This window comes from Emydura macquarii, unplaced genomic scaffold (assembly GCF_026122565.2).
Source record: "Emydura macquarii macquarii isolate MOO-44397 ecotype Brisbane River unplaced genomic scaffold, CSIRO-AGI_Emac_v2 contig_212, whole genome shotgun sequence".
Taxonomy (NCBI): Eukaryota; Metazoa; Chordata; order Testudines; family Chelidae; genus Emydura; species Emydura macquarii.
In genome coordinates, this window is record NW_027130349.1 from 13,686,478 (window position 1) to 13,700,297 (window position 13,820).

Genomic DNA, 13,820 nt, shown 5'->3' on the forward strand with positions numbered 1-13,820 from the left:
CAAATTAATACAAGTTTGTACCTCATATCAGCAAGAAATCAGGATTCAGCATTTAGCTTCCTCTGGTCTCCAAAGGAATGAGGCGTGACACTAGTGAACATGTGACCCGGTAAAGAGCAATTAATCTAATCACTAATCTCCCCAACCCCATTCTCTAATCTCTAATCCTGGTACACTTCTCCTTCCCTCTGTGTTAAAGAACTCTCATTCATTACATAAGCATGTTCTCATCATGAGTCCAGCACTAACATGTTCTGGGAGATGAATGAGAGTGAAATAGGCTTTGACTAACACCTTTCAGTTAATGGGTGGCTAAAGAGATGTGCTTCTCTGAATTAATACCATTGTAGTCTGCCCTCATCTAAAACCCGTATCCTAAACTATCTGATGCAAATCAGCTGCAGTGTATCACAGGTGCCTAAACAAAGGAATACAGGGCTAAAGAAATGGTTGTGAATACTGTTAAATTGTGACATAAATGCTTTTAACAACTCTTATACTCTTGGGGTTTACAAATCAAACAAGTGACTCACTCTGAAAACAAGCAAGCAACTCAGTGATCTCTCAGTCTCAGAGAGTCACATGAATCTCAAGCAGGAAAATCTCCAGTAACTGAAACAATGGTCTCTCTCTCTTTCATTACTGATGAAAAAACAGGAGGAAAAAGTTGACAGAAACATTGCATTAACAAAGGCATCACCAGGACCAGAGAGTGTCATAAATTATGATCAGGTGATCAGTACACTATTCTGAATACAAGTAAGAGATCCAAGAAAAACCTGTGAGTTAGCTGCCTGTATGGAATTTAAAAAGTAATCTAGTAACCTTTACTAGATCTCAAAGAGTCAGAGTTCCAAAAAGTTCTCTCACAGCTGATACTATAAACTTTGTGAAAAATAATAATTGCTGCTCAAAATTAAACATTTAGCTTGGTGAAAGCAATTATTGGTGCAATAAAAAAACCAAAAAACCCAAGAACCTTAGAGCATTTCAGTTATGGATGTATTTCATTTATTCTTTCCTGGACAGAGGGATGAACAGCTAAAAAGTTAAGATGAACACAGAAGAAGCTTGCTACTGGTGGTGTTTTTTCAATACAAAAGCTTCATGCTCCCCTCCGTTTTTCTGAGTGGAGAGAGCCAGTGCCTGTGGGGCAGGCTAGATGAGTGGCAGAGGGTGGCACACTCCCTCACCCTTTCCTGTGCCAGCCGTGGGACTACAGGGGTTCCAACTAGAGCTGGACAAAAAATGGGGGTGGAGGAACATGAACATTTTTGTCAATTTCAAAGTCATTCTTTTCCACAGATTTTCCAAAGGACTGATTTTTTAAATTTATTCATAATGTTAGTGAACATTTTTATTGAAAATCTGTTTTCAAAATTTTTCATCTTTTCATTTCCCATCCCCTTTTCTTCCCATTCTCCTCCCCCACTTTTTTTTTCCTGGAGGGAGGAAAGAGACGAAAAACTGCTCAGAAAAAAAAGTTCATTTTCTAGCTTCATAAAAAAATTAAAATAAAAAAAAAGGCACAGTTCTTGTGAACATTTCCAATTATGAAAAAAGGCTATTTTTGGTTGAAAAAAAAAGTTCAAGAATTTTTAATAATTTCTTGTTTAATTTTTGAAGGCTAGGATGGATGAGGGGGTAGGTCTTAATCAGATGCTGCCCTGTTCAAACTCATAGGGCGGGGCAGCCTAAATTACAGCAGACAGATGTCTCAATCTGTTCCTAATTTGTATTGGTGGAAGTTCTGCCACTGACTACATGGGAGGGAAACTGAGCCCAAAGTCTGCAGTAATCTGTGCCACTTCCTACTCTGTGCTGTGGATCTGCCCCTCTTTCAGAGGAGCTTCTGGGGGGCAGCTGTGGCCAGGGAAGTATCTGTCTAGGGACCACTGAAAACCAGGGTGAAAGAGGCAGACAGCAGCAATGGAAATAAAGGGCATCATCATCATCATTTTTTTTTAAACAGCAGGTAGGGATGGACCTTCTGCTACTTCTGGGATGGGGTGGACCTTGCTCAAAACCAACATAAGAATTCAGAATAAATTACTGATTTTGAATAATTTAGGGAAAAATGGGAGCCACAGATATTTCCCATTGTTTATAAATACCAGCTGTGCTTAGATAATATACACTCCATACTCGTTATTTTAAACTGTCTCTTCCCCCTGTCCTCCTCACATGCACAGAAAATGTGAACTATACTATTGGACTTGGACTTCTGGAGCGGCAAGCTTCCTTGATAAATTAATACGATGAATCACGTGCGGTAATTATTTGTGATTCTTGAGAGGAATGTGCTTATGCCAATGTCTTTGCTGTTGATTTCTAACGCCGACAATATGAAATCATACAAGCAGAGGAGGGATGAAATCAAAATCTTGGTTCCAAACACCTTTGGACACATTCAGATCCAGATTCAAAAAGTATAATCTCCTATCTATTGGGAAAACCACATCTGCTTATAGGCATAATTTGAGGGGAGTGGCTGAATGTGTCAGTGCCAATATTATCAGCTAAGTGTATATACATGGCCGTGTTAGAAATGATTTCTATAATTATTTAAAACACCCAGGGCTTAGATTGTCACATCCTCATTCAGACATGCAGGGGAGTAAGGGTCCCCTTATTTCCCTATTCAGATTGTGACTCTAGTGGGAAGGTGGCCGAGCGGGGGCTGCTTGCCTTATACTGATCTTTGCACGTAAGTAGGCAGGGAGGGGACTCCAGACCTCCCCTCTCACCACTACCAAGCTATATGGGTATATAAAAAGCTGCCTCACAAAAAAGCTCAGGAAGTTGAGTCCTCCCCCAGAATAAAGGAGGAGGAGGGGGATAATTGTGAGTTGTGTCATAGTTCATTCTCTGGTCTGCTCCTGAGGCGGTATAGCTATGTGCCCCCTCTTAATCAAGGAAGATTGTAAAGTTATAATCTGACCCACGGGGAGTAATTCTAAATAGGTTAGCCCAATTCACTCTCTGTGCAGTCACAAGCATGGAAATGTCTGAGTCACTTATAGACAATAAGAATACTAAATCCTTATTACTTATATATGTCGCAAACTTAAAAATCAGAAAATAAATACGGTATTTCAACATAAATAATTATTTTGCTTGGTTCTCTTTACTTTTCCTCACAGGTCCTTTTACTCAACCTCTGTCAGTCTGGCATCTTCCCTCTCTTCAATTTATCTTTTTGACTTCTTTAACATAGAACACAGCATTGTGTCTGAGACCTAATCAGCACTAAGCAGGATAGCATGATTATCTCACTTGTTTCATAAGCTATTCGGTTAATTCAATTCAATATAAGACTTATCTTTTTTGCAACAGCATTGCATGGTCAATTTACTTTCACTTTATCTGCTGTATCCTCCAGAGCCTTCTCTATATGATATCTCAGTCTATGCTGTTACCCTCCAATCCATAGTCATGCATTTGATTATTCCTTCCTATGAGAATCAATTTACATTTATCTTTATTGACTTCAGTCCATTTCTCCAAGTAAAAGATCATGATGTGTTAGCCTAGGGGAAAGCACTGAGCTGCAAGTTAGGGGACCATGAATTCTAGTCTCAGGTCTTTCACTGACTGCTGTTACTATTTCGTTGTCCTTTCCAATCTTATTATTAACTAAGCCTCATCCACTACTATTGTATACCTAGATTAGATAACTGAGAGGTTACTTCAGGCAAAGTTGTGAATAAGACCCACATCTCATCGGAACATGCCCAGTTATGTGCTTGCATAACCCACAATACTGCAGTGATGCTCTATCAGCCTCTCAAACCTAGATCACATATAGAGTTTTATGACTCTACTGCCTCAGTGCTAACCGACACATTTCTTTGGCGTAAGTGATAGAGACTCATGCTTTTAGCTCCAGATACAGGTACCATGTTCAATTGTCAGGTTGACCCAGAACAGGGACGCTGTTACACTTGGCTATGCTTTCTGTAACCTCTAGGCCACACTCTGCTCCCAGAACCAGGAATAGAAACCACAAATCTTTATGCCCAACATTCGACTAGTGTTTCACACAGTGTTGTGTAACCCACTTGTGAATTGTGCATGACCTCCCCCTTTATCAGCTCATTCACACAAGGGATAACAGTATCCTTTCCACTACCAGTGCTCCAATAGCTGATGTGGAAGAGGTCTGGTGTGTGGATTTTTAGGTCCTGGGTTCAAAGCCTGCTAATGAACCACATGGGAGAAGTGTGTGTGTGCGAATAAGAGTTATTGTTGGATTATTTTTATATTGCAAAACATTATATTTAGAAGTTAATTTGGCTGTTGTGTTAAAATTTGTTTAATTGTTACATTTTTAGTGTTTGTGTTTTGGTTAATGGGAGCTGTTTCTTTGAGAACAGGATGGGGAACTTATTGTAGAGCATATTTAGAGACTGAGCAGTGTGTCCAAGAGGTTGTCGGGGCATCCTTTCCAGAGAGTTGAAGACTCTGTCTATGTAATTTCCAATAAGGTCAGAACTTGATTTAATAAATGTAATTTTCCAGACAGCAAATGTTATTCTTGAAGGTGTAATGTTAGCACTTCTTGGGGACAAGATATATCAGGACTTGAATAAACTAGAGTTTTTTGGATTTTTTTTTTTTTTACTACAGATTATCAGATCTCTGCTTGAGCTGGGCCGGATTCAAAGTGGTTCCCATTTAAGGATGTGTGGTTGTCCATAAATGAGATTACTTTGGTAGGTCGCAGTTCTAGCTCCCACATAACAAACTCACCCCTATGCGTTGTGCTGAATTATAAACTCCTTGGGGTAGACACTCTCTCTCTCACTATATTTTTGTACAGTGTCTAGCACAATGGGGCCAAATTCACAGTTCACAGGCCTTTAGAGAGAGCTCCTGCATGGGGACCAGAGCTGTGTTTCTTGCAGTACATTTACAAGGCCTGCTCACATTTGTAACTGTCATGAAATTTGGGGTCTGATTCATGATTTTTGAACTTTTGGGGGCTGGCAATTATAATGATAATTTAAAAAACAGGATTAAATAACACCGATGAAATAATTGCTCCAGTTTATTCATTCCATGAATCAGTAGAAAGACTAAATTCTGAAATTCAACTGAGGAAAAAGCTTGGGCCCCAGTTGTCTTACCTCTGAATCTGAACTATCCAGTTCGGCCAGTGTAGGGGCCTTAAGGAGTCTCTTTCGCTGCATTGTCACTTGGGTCGTGCTGACACCATTCACCTTTGCTTGTGGTGTCAAGCCCCCATTCACTATGGAGCTGTCTGCTAATTTTTTTGAGGCCTCTGGTGTGGATACATCTGGCAAAAGAAACAAAATGGTTGTACTTAGACCTTAGAAGGAATAGATATCAGGACAATCAACTGATGATGCCCCTCTCAGCTCTTACTGCCAAGGCAGTGTGCACAGAGAAAAACCTCACTGTGTAGGGTTATTTTGCTTTAGCAATATGTTGCTTAGAAAATTACAGGCTGTGGTGTGTGGTACAGACATGAGATGAGAGAATGAAAGCAATGGAAAAAATAGCAGTGCACTTTGGTTTTTTTAAACTTCAGCATGAAAAAAAAGTTCCTTGTTTAAAGGAGTAAATATCCTTTCACCTAATCATTTGCTACAATTAGTTAAATAATCAGAATCCAAAGAAACAGATATGCACTGCTAAAACCAGACAGGTGGATCTCCAGTGAAGACCAAGACCATTCTACATTGAAATCATGAGTTCTGACACAAAACAAACACAAACTATTCCAGTAAGGGTACAATTACGCTTTTTTTTTTTTTCATTTACAGAACAGCAATGACAATGAGTTAAACATCTTGTTTAAAATGTGCATAATCACGTTTACATTTACATTCATATTAAAAATGAAAATGTATGCGTTTGGTCAAGTCTTGCACCATGTAACAGGGGAGTCATGGGACCCAATTCTGTTTTCACCTACATAGATTTTACCTGGGTATAACATCACTGGGTTCAATAAAGTTGTTTTGGATATTCATCAGTGTGAGATCAGAATGAGTCCCATAAAATGTAAGCATGAGGTCTGCTGTGCCCAGTCTAAACCTAGACAATAACCTAGTTTTCGATGCTCTGGCTGCAGAAAAAGGGGAGATTGACATATCTGTTTTATCCCAGAAAAAGGGCACAAAAGGGTGAAGTTTCAATGCATTTAAAAATGTTCTGTGTATTTGGGAGGAGCAGCATTTAGTAAAAAAATTTACATCTCTGGTTTGCATGTTTGCCTAAGCATCTGGCCTTTCTATCTATGCAGTTATATGATCCCCATCAGTGTAGTGAATGAGTACCTCACAATGGTTTGCCCTCCAAACACCGCTGTGAACTAAGGAAGTATTATTCCCATTTTACAGCTCAGGAACTAAGGCAAAAAGAGGCTAAGTGATTTGCCCAAGGTCACACAGTATCTCTGTAGCAGAGCAGGAATTGAACCTAGCCCCCAAATCCAAAGCTAGGAACTAACCACTGGATCAGCCTTTTTAGTCACTTGTGTAGCTGCACTGGTGTAATTAACTAATATAGACACAGTTTATCCTGGTACAGCATAATTTGCACTTGAGTAAATTGTCTCTGCACTAGGGGAACTGAATCGGTGAAACTTCTCAGGTGGCTAAAATTACCCTGTGTGGACAAGGCCTCAGTTATAGTTATATGCCTGTTGTGGAAGATTCTCATTTAGGCAGATTTTTACTTTAAACAATAATCTGAGTTAAATTAATTACACATTTTAAAAAGGTAATGGTTAAATGTTGGAACTAGGAAAACAAAATGGGGGGAGGAAAGAGAGTACAGCGTAATTCCTTTAAAAAATTCTACCTGCAACTATAGAAGTGAAAAAAGGGACTATCTGGATTGTGGGAATACTTCAAGCCTGTGAATCTGAATACTGCACTATCATTATCACCACCCAGGTTTTCCCCTTACCAAGAGTCTCTCATCACAGGCCCCAGAACTTCTCCACCCTTTATTTTTATGTCTTCTGGGGTATTACTAATGGGCATCTTGGATGGTGCAATATCTTCTGGGGCTGAAAGACATTTTTCCCTCCTTGATTTTCAAAGGGGCCAGGTGGCTGACTTCAACATCAGTGGTCTTCCTGGTCTTGCCACTGCCTAATTCCACAACTCCAGAAGGCTGTGCCCATTCACCTCCCATCTTGTAGTAGTAGTAGTAGTAGTAAAAAAACCCACCCCTGCTGCCAGTGCTGCCTCTCGGGCTAACAAAACTCATGATCACTTGCATACAGTTGTTCAGGAAACAAATTAAGTTGAGCCCCTTAAGCTGTAGCTCAGGAAACTTGGATGTTTGCCTGTAATTGCACATAATAACTCATAATAGCCAGAGAACCAGGAATGGCAGCAAGAACAGGATGGGCATGTGCAACTTCTCTTCCTTCAAAACCCTTCTTGGGAACGTGAGATAGTGACCTCACTGCCTGAAAAGTGGGAGTAGGAGAAAGGACCCAGGTGTCCATAGTCATTGGACTTGTGGGATGGAAGGTGGTTATGCAGGTCATTTGCATCCTCCAAAAACATGCAAGTAAGGGGTGGCATCCAGGTTTTGGAAAAGGGGCTCCTAGAGTCAGGGGAAGAGATTTGGGGAACTGAATACTCAGGACCTACATTTTATAGATTAATGTTTCTTAAACATTTAGGTGCCCTTTTTAGACCAAAGCATGGGACATATTAGATATATATTTGTGTTGCCTATCCATACATACAAAACCTAGAAGCGTTCTATTTTTAGACAGGAAGGCCACCACTGAAAGAACAATGTAAACATTTTGTGTAGAAGTTTTTCTGATTTCTTCAATACCCTGAGATATAAGTGAAACTTCAGGTGAATGTAGTAGAACATAATATATCAAATTTGTTTTGAATAGTTCTTAAATGCAACTTGTCATTCATCACCCTGTTCTATTCTAAAGAAATCAGAGGAATTGTTTTTGCGAGTATAAAGGAAGTGGTTTTTTTTTTAAAACCCACATGCCTAATTTGCAAAAAAATGTTTATGAATAAAATGATTGAGTTCAGTTTACTATGATTCACATAGTCAGACTATTAGTTATTTGTGAACATTTGGATAACTGTTGGGTACTTGCAGAAAAAAATGTGAATCCATAAAGTTTCACAGATTTCAGCACAAATGATTTGCCCAAAAATTCTAACAGTGTTATTTGTTACCCTCTAGTCACATCTGTTATTCTCCCATTTAAAATGTTTCAATAATCTAATTAGGAATCAGAAACATTGCCATGTGTTGATTAACCACACCGCTCCTAAAACAAAGATAGAATAGTCAAAGTGAACAGTTCAGAAACAACCAACAAACTGATACTTATTAAAAATGAATGCCTATGAAGAAAATCAGATTTGATTTGCAAACAATTAACTCAAACCAATGTGGACTAAATTAACCGCAAAAAATACCCATAAAAATATTTCAACCAGTTCTAGGTCACACAAATGATTGTGAACACTTCTGAAGTGATTCAGCTGATGCTCAAGCATGTGTATATCTAGGGGGTCCTGGAATTAATATTTTATTACAGTAGAAATTAAGTTTTGCCAGACAAATAGGGGCAGCAACATCCATTAACGGAGTTGTAAGTCACTGATTCCAAGATGAATATTAGCTGAAGCATTAGAATGAATACTTTTGGTTTTTCTGAGTCTCTTAAGCTATCAAATATTACAGGCCACGTGGAAACGCCAAAAAGCTTTGTGTTTGATTAGCTGACTACATAAATCATATTTTGTTCATTTTAAAGTGACTGTTTAAATCCTTATGTATTGCTACTTCTGTATCTGTGACTAGTCTTAAGGTGACAGAGAGACAGAGAAAGAGAGCAAGACCAAAAAAAGCTAGGATAAATTGAAATTTGTTTTTATTTACATGTAAGGCTACTTCTCTTATGAAACAGGGAATTAAGTAGATCACGGCTTATATGCTAATTAACCATATGGTGTTTCTGTCCTAAACAGCTTTCATTGACACATGACGGGAACAGAAAACTAGAGCTGATTTCTATTATAAAATATGCTCCTTTGCCTTTACATTTTTATAACACATTAAAGCGAAGGCAGAAAATAAAATAAAATGGATTCTCGGGATTAATACACATTTGTCCTTCACTAGTTACATTGTTAGAACACTGGGAAGAGACTGTATGATGAGTAATTGTAGCACAAAGATATGCTCTTCATTATGATAGGTGACTTGCATATTTAATTCAGACAAGAAAACTAATCAGTATAGAGAAAAATTTATCTTTTTAGGTGTGTGGTATCATGCTCATTACCATTTTATAAAATATAAACTAATAGATTATCAGCCTTTACTGAGCATTTTCCTGACATTCAAATGATGCATGATACTGCTCAATGTCTCACAGGTTTGGGCCTAGAAAGAACAAACCCTACTGGAGCCTGGGCACAGCAGCTTTGGAAGACAATGAAAGCATTAACTTTGTAGATACGAAAAACAGATTATTTCAGCAGCAGTTATTTCTTTTTTTTTTTTTGTTCAATTTAGAGGAGGAACTTTTGAGCCATGTTCAACATAGGTCCATGGAAGCAAAAGTAGCTTTAAGATACCTTTAAGACTGCTGTATCTCATGTCCAATGGCTCTATTCTGCCAGCTGGAAATAAGGTTTACACAAGACTTCCCTATTTCCCCTAGGAATGCTCCCTGTGCCAATGGCTAAGAGGAATAGCACATACCAGCCACACTGGCACCATCAAGTTTCCCTAACACTAGGGGAATCCTTCACTACTTGGCTAAACCAGCTTTACAGCTGCTTTGGACGACCAGAACAGCACCAAGCTGCTGTAGCAAGGCCAAGAACCTGTTCTTTAGCATGAAATTGGAGAGGAAGGTTCTGCTTTGCAGCGAGAGTTTACATTTTTATGACCTCTCTTCAGCTTGGCAGACAACCATGAAAACAAACATCAGGAAAACATGTGAAAATAATAAATACAAAATGGAAGCAAATTTAAGCCCCTCCAATCAAAATAAAGAATAAAGCAAAAGTATCAACAAAGCAACAAAATTAAACAAAACCATTTGTCTGCTTTTTATTTACATCCCCAAAATATCTAATTTCATTTTGTGCTTCTCATCTGTCGTCTCACTTCTCCCTATGAGAATGTTTTGATCACCCCTGAATTTGCTTCCAACGACAATGTATAGGAACATTCGGACAACAAAGCAGCTTCACATCTCTCTGTGTGAATCACATAAATGTTAAAGTACATTTAGCAAATGGATAAAGAAAACAGGAAGAGTTCTTCAGTGGTCAGCCAGAAAGATAAAATCTAAGGCATAGTTTTATACTGTAAGTTACTGTGAAGTAGTTTGCATTTAACAAAGATATTATGATACTGGATTAATGAAGGGCAGTTAAGTACAATATTTTTGGATTTAACTAAGCAGGAACAAGTCTCAGATCCATGACTGGACAGGAGTCTTAAAAAGAGCAAGTTAACTGCAGACAAGAAGAGAATAAACAAACAGACACATGTAGAAGAGACAGCGCTGGACATCCTCCCTGCTTTCACTCTTGCCACGTTCTGTTCTACTCTCCTGCACTAACAGATCATTCAGCTTTATTTGGAAGTAACAGAAGAGTGGAAAAATAAAAGTTTGACAGCTAACATTAATATCTGACCTTGTGTGCAAGGAATTCTCAGATCTAAAAAGGACACATCGTTGTTGCACCTAACATGAGCACTGGCTAGGGGAACATTTTGCAGCCACTAGAAAATGTTATAATACATCATGTAGATGCTCATGCTACACTCTGCTGCTGGATTACCAAAGTGTTGTGCTTCTTTACATCATGATAATAAACTATTCAAATATGGTCTTTCTAAACTATAAATAGGCAAACATTGGACAATATTACTTCCTCCAATGGAAAAACCCATAGGAGGAGGTTGGAGGCAGGTGGAGAATCCCAGGTCATTTCTTGTGTGTGATGGGGAATGAGAGATACAGAAGATTTTGCTTCCCCACAGAATGAGGGGATAGATTTACTCAGAAACTGCTTGTTTTTTATATCTACTATAAGAACAGGATCATTCATGTGGAGGCCCCATGACTGCATCAGCTCTGAGTCATATCTACCTAGCTGCATGGAAAGGATAACATCTGAGTGCAGAGATTCTCCTGAGTGTGCAAGTTTCAGGGGCTGATGTGGCACATGGGTATGAGGAAAGAAGGAATCTAAATGGTTGTGAATGAGGGACTTTGGCTTCACTCCTTACAGCACAATCCTTCTGAGATGATTCAGGAGGACTGGCAGGCCCCTTGCTGTCTGTTATGGCTTATACCCTTTGCATCAAATAAAACACACGAGATAAATCTAGCCATCTAATACATTCCCATCCCAGCTGTAAGTAGAGTACCACAGCAGAAATGGGAGCTTCAGAGCACAGAAGGTAGCTTTCATTCATGGGGGCCAGTCTCAGCGATAAGTCCTGCATCTTCATTAGAAACTTTAAATGCTTCATTTATGACCACTGAGATTTCCTCAAAAAGAGGGAATACACAAAGAATTAGACAGAATAACATGGGTGCATTAAAAATGAATAAAAAATTCCAAGATGATGGCCCAGAAATGATTCCCCAGGGCTTTGTTAGATGCTTTACAGTCTTCTTTTGCATTTTAATGCTGTAAAGCTTATTGGAACATATAAAACTAAAACAAAACTTGCAGAGCTTCCAAGCTAGCTAAAAATCACTTGTTCTTCATAAGAGATCCATAGTGCACTGACAAACGAGATTAAGTTATATACACACACAATATATATACACACACATACACGGGTGTTTCTCTGTGCAATGTGTGTGTATGTGAAATGTTAATTAATAAAATTTCAATGAAAGATTTAATAGTTAGTTTTTGAATAGTCTAAAGAAATAAAATATTGCAGAAGATGGTCAAGTCAAAAAGTGACTTCCTAGACGCTTGACTTTAACACATTAGAGTACTTATATTTACTGGTCAAACCAATACTAAAAGACTATAAGATTTAGGTTAAAAGCAAAGCTTCAGGTGGAAAGGTTGATTTAGTAAATAATAATCAAATCAGACTTTAAGGTGAAATAGTGTATCAAACCCTTTCCTAGGGTTTATGGCTAGCTGTGGACCACTTTATTCTTCACAAAATTCAATTACAGGTGAAATACAATAGTTCCCCATACATGAATATCCCTATTTGTTAGCAAAACTATAGATTTTAATAGAAAATCTAGATTAATCTTTACTTTCACTGACCATGGCTTAGAAGAATCCCTTCAAGTTTCTTTCTTGTACATGAAGGTTAAACAAACAAATGGATGGAACAAATTTCACAGTAAACACAATAACCACGTCAGGTGTTATAGCACCTTTTACCTGACAGGTCAAAACTGTAAGACATGCTAAGAGGCCGCATTGCTGAAAAAGGAAACAAAAAAAACAAAAAGAAAACAATTCAGCTGTTAGGAAAGCAGAGGGGTAACAAAAAGAAAATATTAGATCCACTGGAGACATTTTGGATTCTGAGGCACAGGCTAACATAAATCCAAAATGTGTCTAAAAACATGTTTTTCTTTACTGTGATAAAGCTATAAGGGTAAACACTATAATAGCATCACTGGCACATGCAAATACAGTAAGTGTAAAAAGATATTTTAAAAGATAGAGCTGTAGAACATTGGTTTTGGAATACAATAAAACCAAATGCCAACACAAGAAATAAACATCTTGAAAAACAGAATACAAGGTTTTCACTTAAAATAACATTTATGAAAGAAAAATTATAGCTGACAGAGAAAAAATTTAGAAGTTCAGAACCACATTTCACACTAATTTCAAGTAAACTGAAACAAAGATTCCTAAATTTCTGGAAGCTTAATCTCCCAAGGTTATAACTAATTAAGAGAGAGAGTTAAAAAAAAATCAACATTGGGCATTAGTTTCCTTATGAAAAAAATAAAAAAACCTGACAATATGTGTATGGCTGAATGCTGGTCCTTGTTAAAAGTTGTCCCCTGTTCTAGTTTGGCTGTCTTCAAAACAGATCTAGTATCTTGCTGTCTTCTTTTCAGCCCTCTAAATGATTCATAGATTTAAGAGATTCTTAGATTTTTAAGGACAGAAGGGACCACTGTGATCATCTAGTCTGACCTCTCGTGTTACTTCCCTGAATTCATTCCTGTTTGAACCAAAGCAGATCTTTTAGAAAAACTTCCAATCTTGATGTAAACATTTCCAGTGATGGAGAACACATCACAACCCTTAGTAAGTTGTTCCAATGGTTAAATTTGCACTTTATTTCTAGTCTCAATTTGTCTAGCTTCATTTTCTAGCCATCGGATCTTGCTATATCTTTGTCTGTTAAATTGAAGAGCTCATAGACTATAAGGTCAGAAGGGACCATTATGATCATCTAGTGTGACCTCCTGCACAACACAGGCCACAGAACTTCACTCACCCACTCCTGTAATAGATTGCTCCCATTTGTAGGACAAGAAGCAGTCAAAGGTTCACTGGGTCTGGAAAGTTTATTTAACTAACATATATATGCACTTATTATTAAACATTTGTGGATGAATTTTACCACTCATGAAAATGAGAAACATGGCTACAAGCAACTGCAATGACACAACTATTCAACACAGTTTGGTCAATGCACCTCCATTCTGCATATAACGCCTGGACCAATCCTGAACATAAACTGCCAATGGGGTTAAATTGGTCCATGTTTAAAAAATATCCAATGTTTATTGGGGTCAGGATGCCAGATTCATTCTTACT

General features: G+C 38.1%; 1 protein-coding gene across 3 annotated transcripts in view; it reads right to left on the bottom strand.

Moving 5' to 3' along the window:
• SPIRE1 (spire type actin nucleation factor 1) overlaps positions 1–13,820 on the bottom strand; it is a 160,200-nt gene that overhangs the window by 15,955 nt on the left and 130,425 nt on the right. For all 3 annotated transcript variants that reach the window (XM_067548067.1, XM_067548059.1, XM_067548076.1), the window contains one exon: positions 5,130–5,299. In XM_067548067.1, coding sequence (XP_067404168.1) covers positions 5,130–5,299 — 170 coding nt within the window. The remainder of the gene's footprint in view (positions 1–5,129; positions 5,300–13,820) is intronic.